The sequence below is a fragment of the Zerene cesonia genome, chromosome 15, assembly GCF_012273895.1.
Source record: "Zerene cesonia ecotype Mississippi chromosome 15, Zerene_cesonia_1.1, whole genome shotgun sequence".
Classification (NCBI taxonomy): Eukaryota; Metazoa; Arthropoda; class Insecta; order Lepidoptera; family Pieridae; genus Zerene; species Zerene cesonia.
Genome location: NC_052116.1, coordinates 2,015,092 through 2,031,551, shown reverse-complemented (window position 1 = coordinate 2,031,551; position 16,460 = coordinate 2,015,092). Strand labels below are relative to the sequence as shown.

General features: G+C 33.3%; 6 protein-coding genes across 8 annotated transcripts in view; 3 read left to right on the top strand and 3 right to left on the bottom strand.

Moving 5' to 3' along the window:
* LOC119832250 (protein shuttle craft-like) overlaps positions 1-3,716 on the top strand; it is a 15,661-nt gene extending 11,945 nt beyond the window's left edge. The window contains exon 17 of the mRNA XM_038355912.1: positions 711-3,716. Within this exon, the coding sequence (XP_038211840.1) occupies positions 711-840 (130 nt within the window). The 3' untranslated portion in view covers positions 841-3,716. The remainder of the gene's footprint in view (positions 1-710) is intronic.
* A 179-nt stretch (positions 3,717-3,895) lies between these two features.
* LOC119832433 lies at positions 3,896-5,870 on the bottom strand. Its single transcript, XM_038356104.1, has 5 exons — positions 5,849-5,870; positions 4,746-5,480; positions 4,592-4,675; positions 4,385-4,415; positions 3,896-4,001 (listed from the first exon to the last, which is right to left on the bottom strand). The coding sequence occupies exons 1-5, from the start codon at positions 5,868-5,870 to the stop codon at positions 3,896-3,898; spliced, it is 978 nt and encodes a 325-aa protein (XP_038212032.1).
* Positions 5,871-6,729: 859 nt separating this feature from the next.
* On the bottom strand, positions 6,730-8,556 carry LOC119832553 (uncharacterized protein C1orf194 homolog). The gene is made up of 3 exons (XM_038356217.1): positions 8,375-8,556; positions 7,216-7,384; positions 6,730-7,069 (listed from the first exon to the last, which is right to left on the bottom strand). The coding sequence occupies exons 1-3, from the start codon at positions 8,554-8,556 to the stop codon at positions 6,929-6,931; spliced, it is 492 nt and encodes a 163-aa protein (XP_038212145.1). The 3' UTR covers positions 6,730-6,928.
* A 1,457-nt stretch (positions 8,557-10,013) lies between these two features.
* Positions 10,014-12,738, top strand: LOC119832210 (serine/arginine-rich splicing factor 2). 3 transcript variants are annotated; one of them, XR_005287917.1, is made up of 5 exons: positions 10,014-10,364; positions 10,459-10,599; positions 10,782-10,970; positions 11,327-11,387; positions 11,961-12,738. XR_005287917.1 is itself a non-coding variant. In XM_038355838.1 (4 exons), the coding sequence occupies exons 1-3, from the start codon at positions 10,183-10,185 to the stop codon at positions 10,960-10,962; spliced, it is 465 nt and encodes a 154-aa protein (XP_038211766.1). In that variant the 5' UTR covers positions 10,014-10,182; the 3' UTR covers positions 10,963-10,970; positions 11,327-11,532. The 3 variants fall into 3 exon arrangements, 2 of the variants coding, with proteins under 2 accessions (XP_038211766.1, XP_038211765.1); XM_038355838.1 differs by lacking the exon at positions 11,961-12,738 and having other exon boundaries at positions 10,821-10,970; positions 11,327-11,532; XM_038355837.1 differs by lacking the exon at positions 11,961-12,738 and having other exon boundaries at positions 11,327-11,532.
* An 852-nt stretch (positions 12,739-13,590) lies between these two features.
* On the top strand, positions 13,591-15,243 carry LOC119832368 (U3 small nucleolar RNA-interacting protein 2). Its single transcript, XM_038356038.1, has one exon. It carries the CDS (start codon positions 13,682-13,684, stop codon positions 15,035-15,037), a length of 1,356 nt encoding a protein of 451 aa, XP_038211966.1. The 5' UTR covers positions 13,591-13,681; the 3' UTR covers positions 15,038-15,243.
* A 148-nt stretch (positions 15,244-15,391) lies between these two features.
* LOC119832369 (INO80 complex subunit C) lies at positions 15,392-16,386 on the bottom strand. The gene is made up of 2 exons (XM_038356039.1): positions 16,125-16,386; positions 15,392-15,803 (listed from the first exon to the last, which is right to left on the bottom strand). The coding sequence occupies exons 1-2, from the start codon at positions 16,270-16,272 to the stop codon at positions 15,604-15,606; spliced, it is 348 nt and encodes a 115-aa protein (XP_038211967.1). The 5' UTR covers positions 16,273-16,386; the 3' UTR covers positions 15,392-15,603.
* Positions 16,387-16,460: the final 74 nt, after the last annotated feature.

The window sequence follows — 16,460 nt, the reverse complement described above, 5'->3', positions numbered from 1 at the left end:
GACAGATTCGAAATTCAAATGTAATATTTTTTTATAATTAAGTGTAACAGTATTTATGGCCAGACTAAGTATATCGAATACGTTGAAATATTTGATTTTTAGTTTTATAGCATTGAAATGCTTTATAAATGAGTAATTTTGAAAGAATAAAGAAAAAAATTGATCACGAGGCGGGATTCGAACCCGCGTTTTTTTCCTCGAAATTTGATCCCGCCTCGTGATCAAATTTTGGCATCATGGGTGGCCGAGAGGCTAGGCGTAACTACGGTTTGGCAAAAAAAAAACGCGGGTTCGAATCCCGCCTCGTGATCAAATTTTTTCTATTCTTTTAAAATTTCTCATTTACGTTGAAATATCTCAAATATTTCAATAGTACTCTTTATGACCGCTCTGAACGTAGCCGTCGGTACTAACTTGCGCATGGTACAGTCGCCTCCAGTCCCGCGTATGTCGCGCTGATATTTGATTTCGTGTTCTGTGTAGCGCAATGCGGCTACAGAGCGGCCATAAAGTTTCGTGTTGTGTATATGTACACGATTTATAGAGACTTAGTTATTCCATAACTATGATTACCTTCGAATAATCGGGTTAAATCATTACGATATTGCTCTTGAAGAAATAGGTAATCACGTTGTTTTTTTGTCTTGAATAAAATCGAAAGAAGTTTATTTAAAAAATCAGATGTAAATAAATTAATATGTATTTTTCAGATCGTTCAGTGGATGGGCGACTTTAACATCGACGAACGCATGGGCGAGCCGCAGCCAACCCTCGACGTCAACTAAACCTGAACAAAAAGAAGCGAAAATCGATTATTTCGACAATCCACCGGAAAACTAGGCTAGTAGTTCAATAAAGACCGGGCGAGTGCTCGGACAAACGTAGCAAGATAAAACGAATGAAAAATCGCTAAAGAAAATCAATAAAAACATTGAAAAATATAAAAAACGTTAAAAAAGTTCGTAATACGCGTTCTGTTTTTGTTTTTGGAAACATTGTATGCATATTTGTCTTTGGTTACGGTGATTATATTATTTATTGATTAAACTCTCATTTCTATTTTCTTATTTTCTTTACTTTCATAATTAGTGTTTAAATTCTTTTAGTTAATTTTATTTTTCATTTCATATCCTTCGTTTCAACGAATGTAATATAAAAATATTATACAACAAAGCAACCATTAAATTGGTATGTAAAGTAAACACTGAATAAAATAACTTAAGCTAGTGTCGAAAGGACAAATACCAATAAAGACATTGTTCACTGCCATTGACTGCAATTTCATATTGACACGTAGTTGTTTATTATACTAGCTAATATATTTAGATAGGTATGTTCCCTGAGCCAGCACAAATTTTATGACCGATTCCTACCGGACGGATAACTTATCATGTTTTAGGTAAGTGTATCACTAAGCATGGTGACTGCCAACAATTCCACTGGTGGGTGGAGCAGTGGTGACTGGTGACCTTCCAAGTATGTCAAAACATGTAATGTCACATAAATCACCCACTATATTGAAGAAATAAAAAATTCAGCCCGTCAAAAATGACAGCAATTAAAAGAAAAAATACGTATATTTTTTGTTTCTTACCTGCGACCCCCTCAACTCACTGCAGATCTGAAGCTGACGGTCCGCATGCTTAATGAAACACTTATCTTCACCAATTTACAAAGTATCAGCCCAAAAGAAATGGTTGACCAAATTTGCCCCTGGCTAGTGGGCCAGTATAGCACTTTATAGTAAAAATCTGTTTTATTATGTGGTCTGGTGCGTATAATAAAATTCATTAAATACCGAATCTCCGATCCAATGTATTCAAATAATCATTTTTATATTTAGTTTAGACGGCGAGTGTTATTTTTACCCGACTGCGAAAGAAGGAGGAAGATGTTTGCAAGTGTAGATATTTATGTATGTATATTTATTTGGCGTCCTAGAGCCTAAATGGCATGTCGTATTTTTATGTGAGTGTTGTTGAAACACAAAGAAGAGACAGACATACAGAGTTAATTTTAATATTAATAGGGATAACAACCATAGTGGCTGTAGTGTGATTGAAATACGGTATGAAGTAAGTACGTAAAACATCTATTAAAAGATAATTCTAAAGTTCTTTTATAATATCTTACTTAGCCACTAGCGTTGCTTTTTGCCCCATCGTCTTTATCTTTATCTTTTTACTTAAACACACCTATACCTACACCAACGTAGCTTACATTACATTTTAGTGTTTAATTTCATTCATCAGTTGCACGACAATAAGAGACACCAGACCACTGAATAAATAAATACAGGTTGTCAAGTAATATAAGGCATATAACATTTACTCCTTTTCTGTTAAGTTTTTGAATTCTATATTAATATCGCTGTGAATTATGTATTCGAATAAATTAATACACGATTTACAAGGGTATAATCAACACATTATTGTAGTCGGTATCCTACATATTTTGTATTAGAATTTAATTATTGCACTCGTCTGTATCTTTACTATAGGAGTTTTCAGTGATTTTAATTAAAAAATATTCTTTACCTAAAACTACTTGAAAACCCAATAATAACATATTGTCTAATTATTTAATACGGAAAACGACACAAATCGAGATATTTTTCTCATTTTTTTTATCGACTTCTCATATCTTATTACATATATTAAGATCGCTGAAAATATAAAGCGTCAATTTTATAAACATATACATTTAAATATAAAATTATGCATTACCACATCAATGATACTAAATTGGCTTTAAGCGACCGTTGGACTTTGCTTGTAGAATAGTTAGGAAACTAGACAGCCATTATTAAAACAATACTCTGTAATCTGTATTGTAAAACGTACCAACTAGTGAGAACCAAATAAATTTAATTTCAAAATATTGTATGCTTTTGCCATATCAACTCAGCATGGTTTATATTATGTATATTTTGGAATTGATAATTAATTAATTGAATTTCAAAGATCGATCGAAGAGAAGCAGTAAAATCGCTTTGTCTTAATTTGGCGCTTTTTTTGAATGATTCCTAGATTCCTTATGTTTTATAATTATTGAATCTGTGCTCAGTTTTTATTGCTTTATAAAGCCCATGCTACACGTGCCTGTAGATCGTTCTAAATTTAAATATCTACCCTATAGGCACACCAAATTTCATGAGAATCGCTTGCGTTGCCATTTCGAAAGAGTGCGGAAGGTATGCTAATATATTTTACATAGAAAATGAAGTAGTAAGTTATACCAATCTATTTAGCCAAGAGCAAAACCCAATTGCCTTATAATACTTTATGTGCTGTAATCAGCCTTAGACGTAATAGTTGTTTTATTCCATAGTTTTTGTGCAGACACGGGATGTCTAATGAGAAAGATAGTTAGATACTCTAGATTTTGCAGAGTATTTCGAAAAAAATAAAACACTAATTTAACCTGTTAAACATACTCATAAATAGTACGGGTATTTACAATTTGACTAATTATCTCCTTTGTTTGGATTAATGTTACGAACACAATTCCAAGGAAAATTACTGGATATCTATTAAGTCATTTGTAAACGCATTAATTTATAGAAAACCTCATGTCTCGTGTCTGGACTTGCAAATGGGCAGGGGAATAATCTTATGATTTTACGATACATACTGATATTATAAATCTATGTTATGTAAATTTCGCTGTTGTACAGTCGAACACATTGTATTAAAGTGTTACCTATTCGTTTTGTAGTTTGCGTTTTAATTGTTAAACCCTTACAGTTTATAAAATGGGGTAGGTGTATACGTAATAATATATGATACACAAAAATATAGATGAAGCAATTTATTAAAACTCAAAATAAAAAGTAGCAAAACAAATATAGTCGCGCTATAGATTTAAATATATATTATATCAAAATAAATTACATTCATGTACTTTGTATATCACGCAGTGCACTATCTAAACATCTTGATAATTGCAACATTGAATTAACGACTCCTTTAATATTATGACATTTACAATTTGTTTTACGACTGTACGTTTTCAAATCGTCAGGCCAAATGGTGCTACCTGATTTTTCAGTCGATTTACTTGAGTCAAGAAACCTAGCAATACTGCGCATTCGTTCACTCTTTGGTTCGTTCATTCCACGCCATTTCTTTTCATTTTTTCTGCTTTCAAGTGAATACCATTTTCTATCAGATACGTTAAACCTTTTTTCGTGTGAATTTTGTTTAGATCGAATCTATAAAGACAATATCAATTTTACCATAATTGTTATGAATCACAAACAAATAAACCAAAATAGCAACCTCAAGTTTAGGTTCCTTAATTGTTTGTTTTTTATTATTTCCATACGTCGTGGTATATTTTGCATTTTTATGTGATTTTATAGCTATTGCAATATCTTCTTCACTAGGAGCAAATTTTATTGGAGAAACGTAGGGCTGCAAAATATAACCTAAAATTAAAATTTGATAATTGAAGCATGGGTAGATAGATACATTACAATATGAATGTATTAGGTGGCCAAAAAGTGTAGAACCATAAAATTCTAGTTTAATATGTCTTGAAATAAATTTACATATGTATAAGTAGTATAATCATAATTAAAACTACTTGCACATTTTGTTCAAAGCTCGCCGAAGAATATCACACGCTAAAACTGCCGTAAGAAGTTGTGTACTGTAGTCATTGTAACAATTTCCTAAAAAGAAAAAGAAATTGAAATACAACATTTATTTTTGCGGTTTTCGTTAAAAAAAAATTAGGCAAACCTGAGCTCATTTGCATCAGATTGTACGAGAATGTCACTAGTTTCGACCAAACCACAAACAAATTGCATTCAGTGTTCTTAAGCTTTGGTTTCAATGCATCTTCTATTTTTTTTTCACATTCACAAGCGACTACAGAATCAAAGCTTTCGTCCTCGGATATGTTGACGTCTTCGCATAACTTCGCATACTTCTCAATACACTCAATATTTTCTTTGACTGTTTCGAGTTGGAGATTAATATTTTCTGCTATATTCCTCTGTACAGTCTGTAAATCTTCTTTAACGTTATCTGTGAGATTATCTTCGAATTTCAGATTCTGGACGACGCTTGTAGCACTGTTCTCTTTGCTCGCATCATCGGAACAGCGTGCTGTTTTACATTCTCTATCAAATTTGCTTGATTGAGAGCCATCGCAACTGCTGGAATCTGCAATTTCATTATCCCCGTGCAGTTTACAGAAACTCTGATAAAGGTCGTCTGTACTTGAACTGAGTAAGGTATTGGATGGTATACCATCCATGTTTCTATCAATCCTCGACTCGCTTTGGCAAAGACCAAATTGATCGCATAATCTTCTTCGTGCCCTTCTTTCGCTCAATTCTTGGTACAAAATTCTCTCTTGGTACGATTTGTCTTTCAATCTCTGAGCTGCATCTGATTGACTCTTTTCAAGAGATTTAAATTGTTCGTAGAGGTACCATGATCGTACTCTTCTGGACTTCTTGCGCGAGTTATCTATTTAAACGAGTGAATATGTATAAAAATACTCATGAAAAAACAAATGTGAGGAACAGACATGGAGTTATGCGACCTCTTTCATAATCCATTTATCTACCAATCGTGCTATTTCATCTACCTACCATACCACACTAGCTGACCCGGCATACGCTGTTCTGCCTTACTTTTATAATTTAGGGGTATGAAAAATAAATGTTGGTCTATTCTCAGAGCTACCCGTTATGCACACAAAATTTCATGAGCACGGATCTAGCCGTTTCGGAGGAGTATGGTAACTAACATTGTGACACGGGAATTTTGTATATATAGAGATTAATAGCAATCGAAATTGGTTTTAACGGATACAATAAAGAAAATTTACATACCTAAAGAGTTTGAACACTCCATCCAAGGTTATTTATTTAGATAAATATAAAGGGAATAGAAAATTTTGAAAAAAAATCTAAACATGAATTATTTGCAATCACAATAAATAAATGACAGAAATACAATTTTTTCCTTCCATCATCTCTTGTCAAAACCATTCTCTGGAAAATTAATGTTGTAAAAAGTATTTTATAAGGCCTTAACCTTTAATCGCTATTAGGTATACTATTGTCGAGGTGTTATATTATTATGTCCACACACTACAGATCTTACAAAGATATGCAGGTAATATCAGCTACTCGCAGAAAATATGTATAATAATAGACCGCCAGTGGATGCGCTCGCGTAGTTAAAGGAAATTTACGCGGAAATGTAATATTTCACCGAGTTAAAAAGACACCTGTGTCACATTCTAGGCTTCTAATTCAAAAATATGACCATGAAATCGCTTCGTAGCGTTCGTAGATGTGAAAGAAAGGATAAACTCACATTCGCATTATAATGTAAGGTCAGGTGAGGGCTAGGTGTACGGCGCAGTTTTGTTAAAAGTTTCATATCCCTATTTCTAATTTATTATCAATCAAGTTTATAGGTTTATATGTATCATCTATTAAGCTGCTCCGAATTTAACGCATGCATAGCCGCGGGCAATGTTTAGGTAGAAATATAGATCATATTTTAAATGACCGATTCGATATACGGTACGGAGTCATACTTATCTTTAAAAACATAATAATAATTTGTTCGCTGAAGTGTCGATAATAATACACTCGAGCATTCCCTTTTTAATTAAAGTTGTAAGATTAAATCAAAGATTACAATTTACGCATTTTATTTATAACAAAGTACATCAATAATACGTCTGTAATATACAGCCAACATGTTTAATATAACTTATTTTTACATTGCAGAATGTCGAAATCACGGGAACAAAAAGATTAAATTATTAAAATTAACATTCCGAGTATATTGTGTACTCATTAAAAAAAATACCAGAACGAAGTTAGAGAAAAAATACAGGCAATAATATTGAGCAAATTAATTTTCTTCCTATGCTATAAAAACCGACGCAAAATATTCTAATAGAAGAATATAGCGCCTCCAGCTGGCTGTCTACTGTATCCTGGGTTGGTCTGTGAAGAATGCACTCCAGAATTCATCAACTTTACGCTAAACGGTGACCGTTTTTCTGTAATACCTCCACGTTTCATAGGATGACCCTGAAAAATAAAAGCATGACATGATTTTATTCATTTTTAATCTTCATTAAATAACTGACATACATGCATTTATCTAATGTTATAGACCTTCCACAATAGATTATAGTCACCTATTCGCTATTTAAATAGAGTAGGAAATACAATACCAGAGGAATGACAACCGGCGGTAGCTTATCATAAGTATTTCTTAAACGTCTCCACGTATCGCAGCCAATTGTTTCGGGTTGTAAGTAAAGATCCTCCTTATCAGCGAAGCGTTCGGTTGAATGGTTATATACAGCAGCCAGGACTATATCGAGACTGTCTTCTGGTAAGCTAATAAAGTGATAAGAAAGCTTTAAAGTATATACCGTGGGTCATTGTTTATTTCACTCATTGACCTTTTGATTGCTCGAAATGTTTTAGGGAACTAAAAACATTTTTTTATGTCATAGTTTTTTTTTATGTCATAGTGGGCAGCTAAAGTTGCTAAAGGAATTGGTGACTCGCCAGATGATAAGCGCAACCACTGTGCATGAACCACAGAGCAAGGCTATGTGCAGGCCTTTCGCATCTGCAATTCGATCATCTGAATTGACGACTTTATAAGTTATGGGACAAAGAAAGGTTTGGTGATTGGAATACAACAATGACCTGAGAAGGTTAAGGAAAAAAGGAGGCCTCTTGTATTCTGTATTCTGAATAATAAAAATTAATGATATCTAAAAGTAGTATTCCATTTTATACTCAGGTCTACATTGAAAAAATGTTTTGCCGGACAGCCTGTCTGTCTGTCTATCGTATTGTCTATAATGCATTCAAATTCATTTCAAATTCTTGCATTCATTCGAAATTATTGTTTTAGCTTTAATTAAATCTATTTATTATATTGCCTTCTTAAAATTAATTTTGAACAATTATGGGTAAAACTGCAAAAAAAAATCATACGTGCACTTTATAGCCATGTCAATCGGTATTTAACCTTAATTTTTCGTAATTTTCAGATATAGCGGAAAATGAAACAATTATGTGTTTCATTTTCTCTGAAAATTTAAACTGTCTAAATATCACGGTTCATGAAATAAATCCTGGTGACAGACGGACAGACGGCCAGACAGAGAAATAGCGAAGTCTTACAGTCCTATGGGAACGGAAAACCAAAAAAGGCTAAGATGTGTGATTAGACTCTAGGCTAAACTTAACCAGAAAGTATTTTGCAGTTTGGAAAATAGATCAAATAGTAATGTTTTGCATTTTGTATTTGTATTTTAAATACAACTATTTCAAAACACCTCTGTAGAATCTAGATCAATTCAAAAAACTTACAAAAACGGATGAAAGAAACTTAATTTTCTGACGCTGGCTAAAGTATGATGCGAATAGAGACGGGATCCTGCCGAAACTCCGTGCTTTTCTTTAGTGGACAATACAATGTCCTTGCTCAGTTCTCCCTCTTTTCGCAAATCGGGTAAAAGTTTTTTATTCCTAACTTGCTTTATTCCTTTCATTCTGTCAGCCATGAGAAGCTTTACTTTTGGAATTTTGATGAAACAAAAAAAATATATTAAACTACAAGTCGTCGGCAATATACACTAATATTGTCATGACAACTAAGATGTTTTTTTCTGTAAACAAAACAATAAACTTCGAAGATGCTACGAATTGATTATACAATTTTGAATGATATATTATAATATTACCTACAATCAATTTTAAATAAATAAAATAATTTTAATTGACATTAGTATATAATTATCATTGTTCTTATTTTCGCTTTACTTTCATTTTACTGAATTTAGTCAAGTGTATCATCATCATATCGTTATCATCAGTTAGCACCTAAATTTATGTATATTCATAATTGAGGCGTGTTGCGTTGTGGTGAATTTAAAAATTCGTGAAAATAACGAGGCGTATAACGCTTTACATAAACAATGCACTCGTTATTCGCCTTGAAAATCGCATATTCGCGTTAAAAGCAGTTATTCGCACAAATACGAAAGTGTAAATGCACCATAACATCACGGGAAAGATAGATATTTTTGAATCGATTGAAGAAACTGAGACGAACGGTTGTATGATAAAAAGGGTGTAAAATCTTAATATTAATAGATTTAGATGATTGAATATCAACATTTGTACCATCGATCATCATCGATCAATCTCTGGATTAGAGACAGTTCCATCCAATTCCGTCTGACCGTCCAATTGAAAACGATTTGGTGGAGAATCTTACGTCTAGTTTTAGTACGTAGACAGCTGGACAACTGGAATAACATATAGGCAACTTTTTATGCCGATATTTCTACGGGATACTGACTTACGCGGGTGAAACCGCGGGGCGCAGCTAAATTCTTTTATTTGAGCAACTATAAAGACTCATTTTGTAACAATATGCTCAAAAACTGTGTTGTATGTATTGATTATTTATTAACTTTTATTAACTTACAGTGGTATACATATTGAAAATCTAGTCTACTCGCAATACATTGTAAAATTGTATTGGGACGGTCTCGCACCCGTCGCAAAGCGTTTCGCGAGCGCGAGCGATTAGCCCACAAACAACACGTGTAATACGAAGTACAAGAAGCACGAATAGAGTAATAGGATTCATTTAACTTATTTAGAACAACGTGCAAATCTGTGAGCTATCATATTAGCTCTAACCGACAGTGCCATTCGCTCTCTCTCAATATCTTCATCGTCTCTCATCTTAAAAACGCTCAAATTATAAGGATATGTGAAAGGAAGAAGAAAGAATGGGGACGATCTTTGGTGTATTTTTTTATTACTATAATTTGTTGCATAATTACATTATAAATTATTCATTGTAATTTGTAACTACACAATGATTAATTTAGCATTTAAATTCAGTTATAGGTATAAAATATTGAGAGCGAATGAGTTTTCATATTTTATACTCTGTGAACCATGACTTGCGAGTTGTGAGCTGTCGTTCGTTCCTATGATCCTGTCATTTTCATTGTACTAAGAACGAGAGACAGACGCTATTTTAACCGCGTGGAATAATCCTACTTACTAGTGACGCCATTTTGTTTTGTGTGGTTTAAAGTTTGAAAGTGCACTTTTAAAGTTTGTGTTTTTAATTAAAACGGTATTAAAAGTTATTCAAAATGAGTTACGGACGACCACCACCCCGTATTGACGGGATGGTGTCATTAAAAGTGGACAATTTAACGTATCGCACGACACCTGAAGATTTGCGCCGCGTTTTCGAAAGATGCGGTGATGTTGGCGACATATACATCCCCAGAGACCGATATACAAGAGAAAGCAGAGGATTTGCATTCGTCAGGTATAATAATTAAAAATATATCAGTTATAACAACCCATGACGTAATATGATTCCGAGGTTAGGTATGTAAATTATACATAACTTATTTGTACAGATTCTACGACCGGCGCGATGCTGAAGAGGCCCTCGATTCCTTGGATGGACGTATGTTAGATGGGAGGGAACTCCGCGTTCAGATGGCGCGCTATGGTCGGCCATCGTCACCATACCGCAGCAGATACGATCGTCGCCGCAGGTACTTGTTATGAATGTATACCTATGCCTTATAAAATTGCGTTAATTTAAAGTGCTGTTAAATTTCGAGAGCAGCGTTCAATTATTTAACGAGCTTTTATTGCATTAAATTTCCAGCGCTACAAAGGTCCCGAATGTAGTGTTTGCGCGTGTTTATATTTGTGTGTGATGGTATTTTTTTAGCAATTCCCGTTCACGGTCTCGTTCACGTCGTCGATCCAGGTCTAGATCCCGCTCGCGCCGCCGGTCGTACTCTCGCAGCCGTTCGCGCTCCCGCTCCAGGTCGAGGTCTCGCTCTGACTCCAAGAGCTCCAGGGGACGCTCTCGCAGCCGCTCCAGGTCCCGCTCACGCTCCAGGCATTGATATGTGTGGTGAGCATTTTTCTTTTAATATATAGGTTAATTTTCAGGCTTGAATTATGCCAATAGTGTTCTTAAGAAGGAATAGGTCACATCGCGGACAAAAATTTATGTTAATCATATAAACACCATTTAGAAATTACAGTTTACATTATAGATATTAGATATTAATATATATAATTTTTAAAAAACACAGTGCCTGATATTAACTTTAAAACTTATAACTAAGCTAAAAGGTTAAATATTCTGATAATCTGATATTTCTACACAATCAAAATTTTTTAGATGAAGGGACAATAGAATCGATAATAGGCCACAATTTTTTGTATAGTCACAAAGTATTTATTTGTTTATTTTTATGTGTACAGGTTGAGTGCCGATAATTAGCTGAAAAGCTGCATTGTCCTGTCTCAAGCAGCTTGGGCTAAGGTACTATCCAACTTCAATTTATTTTAAGAACCACAGACATAACTATGATCAACATAGTGGCATAAATATTATGTTACAAAAACCTTTTTAGTTATAAGTAACTTCAAACTTGTATTGTACAACACACTTTTTTATTTTCAAGCAATACTCAAATGCTTTGGCTGTAAAATTGTAATCCAAAGTAAATTTAACATCAGATATAAAATTTATTTATATTTTTGTTCTATTCTAAATATTACATAACATCTTTTTCCAAAATTAAATAAATGTATGCTTAAGTTTCTGTTTGTAAATTTGCATTTAATATCGACCCTAGAGACAGTTATTCTTCCAGGAAAACCTTAATTTTGGGCATCTTGTCTAAATTGGATGTTTAAATCAACAATGTTTCATTCGGTAACTACGTACAAACCTCTTTATTTCTAATATTTTACATGTTAATTTTGAACAAATCTTGAATAAGTTTTTCCAATAAATTGTAAACACTTAATTGTTTTAATTACGTGCATTAGTTAAGTATCTTAGTATTGTTAATGTAATTAAGAAAATTAATTAACATGTTGGTATGCTCAGGACGCGAGGAGATCGCGGGGAGCGAGGCGGTTTGCGGGGAGGGGGGGTGGTTCTTGCCGATTGCTGACAACTGCTGAATTGCTGTTGTTGCAGTGCATAAGTTATGAGTAATATTTTAATATTTATTGACAAACCGAGACACGCATCGGCTCTATGGTGGGGCCATTTATCCATTTCATTATCAATATTAATTCACAAAGGAGTGAGATGTATTCTGTTAATACCATCGCAATTACTTCACGATATCATAAAGATATGACTAAATTTGGTGTTTGAACTTCAAATGAATTTGTGGGCAATCATTTCTATTGTTTGTTGCAAATGTTTGATGTTGAAATCCCAATATTTATTGATACCTTTATGATTTCTGTCTGTGGTATTTCCATAATCATCTTGCCAGTTTCATTAAAGTTTGGAATTCAGCAGTTTAGTGGAAACTAACATATGGATTTGTTTGGCAGGCCGGTGCTGCCGCTGGCCTGTATGCTGTGGCAGTTTGCTGTGCTGTTTCCTGTGATTTGCAGATCGCGTCTAGGTTTCTCGGTAAAATAACGGATACTCCCTCCCTGCTATAAAACTAACAAAGTACATGTCTAGGGCAACGTTATTTTTTTAGGTTTTAAAGAAAGGGTAAAGCACAATTTTATGATCTATTTTTCGTCTGTGACACTGGCCTTTCTTTAAAATTATCGTCAAGAATGAAGAGTCTTCAGACATGGATATGTGACACATATTGTACCTAGGTTTACGAGTTGTCTTAAATAAAGTATTCTTAGAATGAGTGTTTTTTATTACCCCTTAAATCTTCCAATGATTTTGTTTAGAAAATCTCCCATACATTGTTTATTGTAGCGAACAGATACCTAATTTCGCCAATCTCTTCTTGCTAGGAAACTGTAGTTAATGTATGTCGCTGTCGAATTGAACACAATTAACACTTTTGAGGACGATAAAAATATTTCATTTTTTACTAGCCTTTGGATAACGATATCATTTACAATTGCAGGAATCCTTCCCAGGATTCGTCACATATTGCTTACAATTAATTAATGACGTATATTTCAGTAGATTGTAATCTATCGATGAACGGCGGCGAAAAATTTCACTGTCGTATTCTAAGCATCAACACCACGAAATTTACTAAATCGCTTCAATAAATTTTTAATTCAAATTAATATGCAGTACTTGTACTTGTTATTCTGTTACGCAGTTATAAATGAGTTTTTATTTTTATAGGTGCTTTCTTTTTTATTATAGTTGTAGTATTGTTATTGATGAAACATGAAAAAAGACCTCTTAATATACAAGCCAGGTAGTATTTCTAGTCGGTCATTTCCTCTCGAACGATAGGTATTAAACATTACTTACAACCAACCGCCATTTCATTTCAAATTTTAATCGTATATTTCATTTATATGCGATATTTAAATATCTTTATTTCTTGCCCTAATAAAAATTTTGGTAAGATTATCAATATCGAGGAACAAATAGTATAAAATCTAATATTAACCTAGATGAAATAAATAGGTCGAACCAAAATACTGTTGCCGTCTGCCTTTTTTTGTTTAAAAAAAATATATGAACCTGTCAATGTCGTCTTAACGAAATTGTCAAATGTCAACACAAGTCAACTTTCAACTTCAAATAAACGTGGTGCCTCTCTTACAAGTTTGCTTAAAAAAATCGTTAGTATTAGTAATTTTTATATTAAGTCATATGAAATGTCTTCTTCATTTTTCCTTAAAGGTAAATCAAGACAAGTTCATAAAAGAAAGGGTGAGAAAATAAATAAAAAGAAGCCAAAAAAAGCAAATGCCCCTAACCTCGAAAATGGTCATGAATCCTCGGACAGTGATTTGGATATCAAAAAATTCTCCGATGCTGAACAGTCTGAAAGCGACCACGAAACAGCTGAACAAAAGAAGTTAAGGTTAGCTAAAAAATATTTAGAAGAAATAGAGAAAGAAGAGGCGAAGCGAGCTGAATTTAAAGAACTAGATGATGCAGTCGAAAAACGTTTACAAAGGGACTACTTGGAACAAAAAGGAAAATTACGAGTTGAGGTTGCGGGCAATTATAGTGCGCCGGCAAAAGATGATATCAGATTAATTCGAGCCAAAGAACACCGGCTCCCTTTAACCTGCATTTGTGTCAGTAATGATGGATTATATATATTTAGCGGCTGTAAAACGGGAACCATCATTAAATGGGGTATAAAAGAAAAGAAAAAGCTTGGCACTCTAACATACAAAACACATTCCAAGTTCCTAAAGGGTGGTATTACATCTATAGCCATATCATCTGATTCCAAATACTTTGCCACATCTGATAACTCAAATGATATTCAAATTTGGGACCCACACACATTAAAACACCTCCATACATTTAAAGGACACAAGGATATTGTTATTGGTTTAGTATTTAGGAAAAACACACACGATTTATATTCAGCATCTACAGATAGATCAGTGAAAATCTGGTCATTAGATGAAATGGCATATGTTGAAACACTTTTTGGTCACCAATCACCGATAACAGCTATAGATGCCTTGACGAGGGAGAGAGCAATCACAGCTGGGGGTAGAGATACATCAATAAGAATATGGAAAATAGTTGAAGAATCACAGCTCATTTTCAATGGTCCACAGGGGAGCTTAGATGAAGTTAAGTTACTTGATGAGGAACACTTTATATCAGGAAGTGACAATGGCACTTTGTGTTTATGGAGTGTACTTAAAAAGAAACCCCTTTACACTGTACCAGAAGCTCACGGTTCCGATAATGGCTCACCAAGATGGATAACTAGTCTTGCAACTTTATTAAATTCAGACCTCTTTGCTTCCGGATCATATGACAATCACATTAGGTTATGGAAAGTTTTTGATTCATATAGAAAATTTGAACCAATGTTCAGTATAGAAGCAAACGGTTTTGTGAATTGTATGCAATTTAGCAGTGATAGTAAACAGTTGTACGCAGCATTGGGACAAGAACACAAATCTGGCAGATGGTTCAAGGAGAACAGTGCAAAGAATGGTTTTCTAGTTATCAATTTTAATATTAATTTACAGTCGTAATAAATATATCATTTTTACATTTTGTTGTTATTTATGTATTTTATACTGACTAATAGATAACACTCATTGATGATAATAATAATTATAGACTGAAAGTTCCATTTCAAATTTAATTCTTGACCGAGAAGTAGTTAATAAAAACCTTATATAAAAATTAAATTAGATTAAGGAAATTTGCATACCTTTGCATTTACACTATGAGAACTTTTCCGTTACATTTAGAAACAAGATTTAATTAATGTAACTGACTGATAATTGTTTATATTCAACACAATTTACCTCCATATCTGACAGTTGCTTATTATTAAAAAAAGGGATGAATCAAAATATAAGCAATAACAAAAAGATGAAAAATGTGTAGAAAACAAACAATTTATTAAATAAAAGTTTGACATTACACTCTCCTATGTAGCATTCAGATACAAACCAACAAAAATGTTTGACATCAAAAAGCATAAAGGTTGATTCTTTAATTTTGTTTTAAAGTTATCCGACCAATAAAAATGTCTCCTATAAAATATCAAGGCAGATAATTAGAAACATTTTTGAAATGGTAAATGTTGGAACTATCCTACAATAGTGCTTGCTCCTCTCAATTGGAGGTATCCAGCTGTAATATCCATGGGTAGGTTTCTCACAGTAGCAAATTCTTCAGCATTACTGTAGTAAAGCTTGGAATGTCTATCTACATATGGTGCAGGTAAGCCAGATATATCTGAATATTTTTTAGTAGGTTTGAATGTTGGTGGTGCGTTTATAGAATAATCTGAAATTATTGATATTGATTAGATTATAGATAGTTGCTTGAATCACATCATAGGCAAAACTATAATAATATAGCAGAGGCTTCAATAGACCAGAGAAGATTTGCAACACATTGATTGATCAAAGAGGCATTGATCAGTAAGAACTACTCTGATTTAGTTGATTCTGATGAAGATTCTAAGAAACCATTTTTTAAAATACACATATCTCTAAAATTATAACATGTAAAAATTAATTGTGCTCTATGTAGCATAAACAACTGGTGTTGATGTAATTTGATTGAAGAGAAGCAGTAAATAATGTGTTAAAAAAATTCACTAACATATAACTGCATCATCGGGCCAAGGTAAGGTTCTGTCAGCGGCTAAAATTTGTTTTAGGGACCTCCACATTCGTTTTTTGCAACCACTTTTAACTATGAATTTATTTTCTACTTTAAAGCTGTAGGATTTTTCTGTTTCCCCAGTCATGTTCGTTTAATATAATCATTAATGATTTTACATGAAGGACGTTTATGCTGCACTATTATTAATTTTCAATTAAATTTTAACGGAAGACTGATAAACAAATGTGGACATAGATTCAATTCAATTCAATTCTATTTTATGAATGGCAGTGCTGTGTTGCCACAATTTTGCCAATGTCACGTTGTGGATAG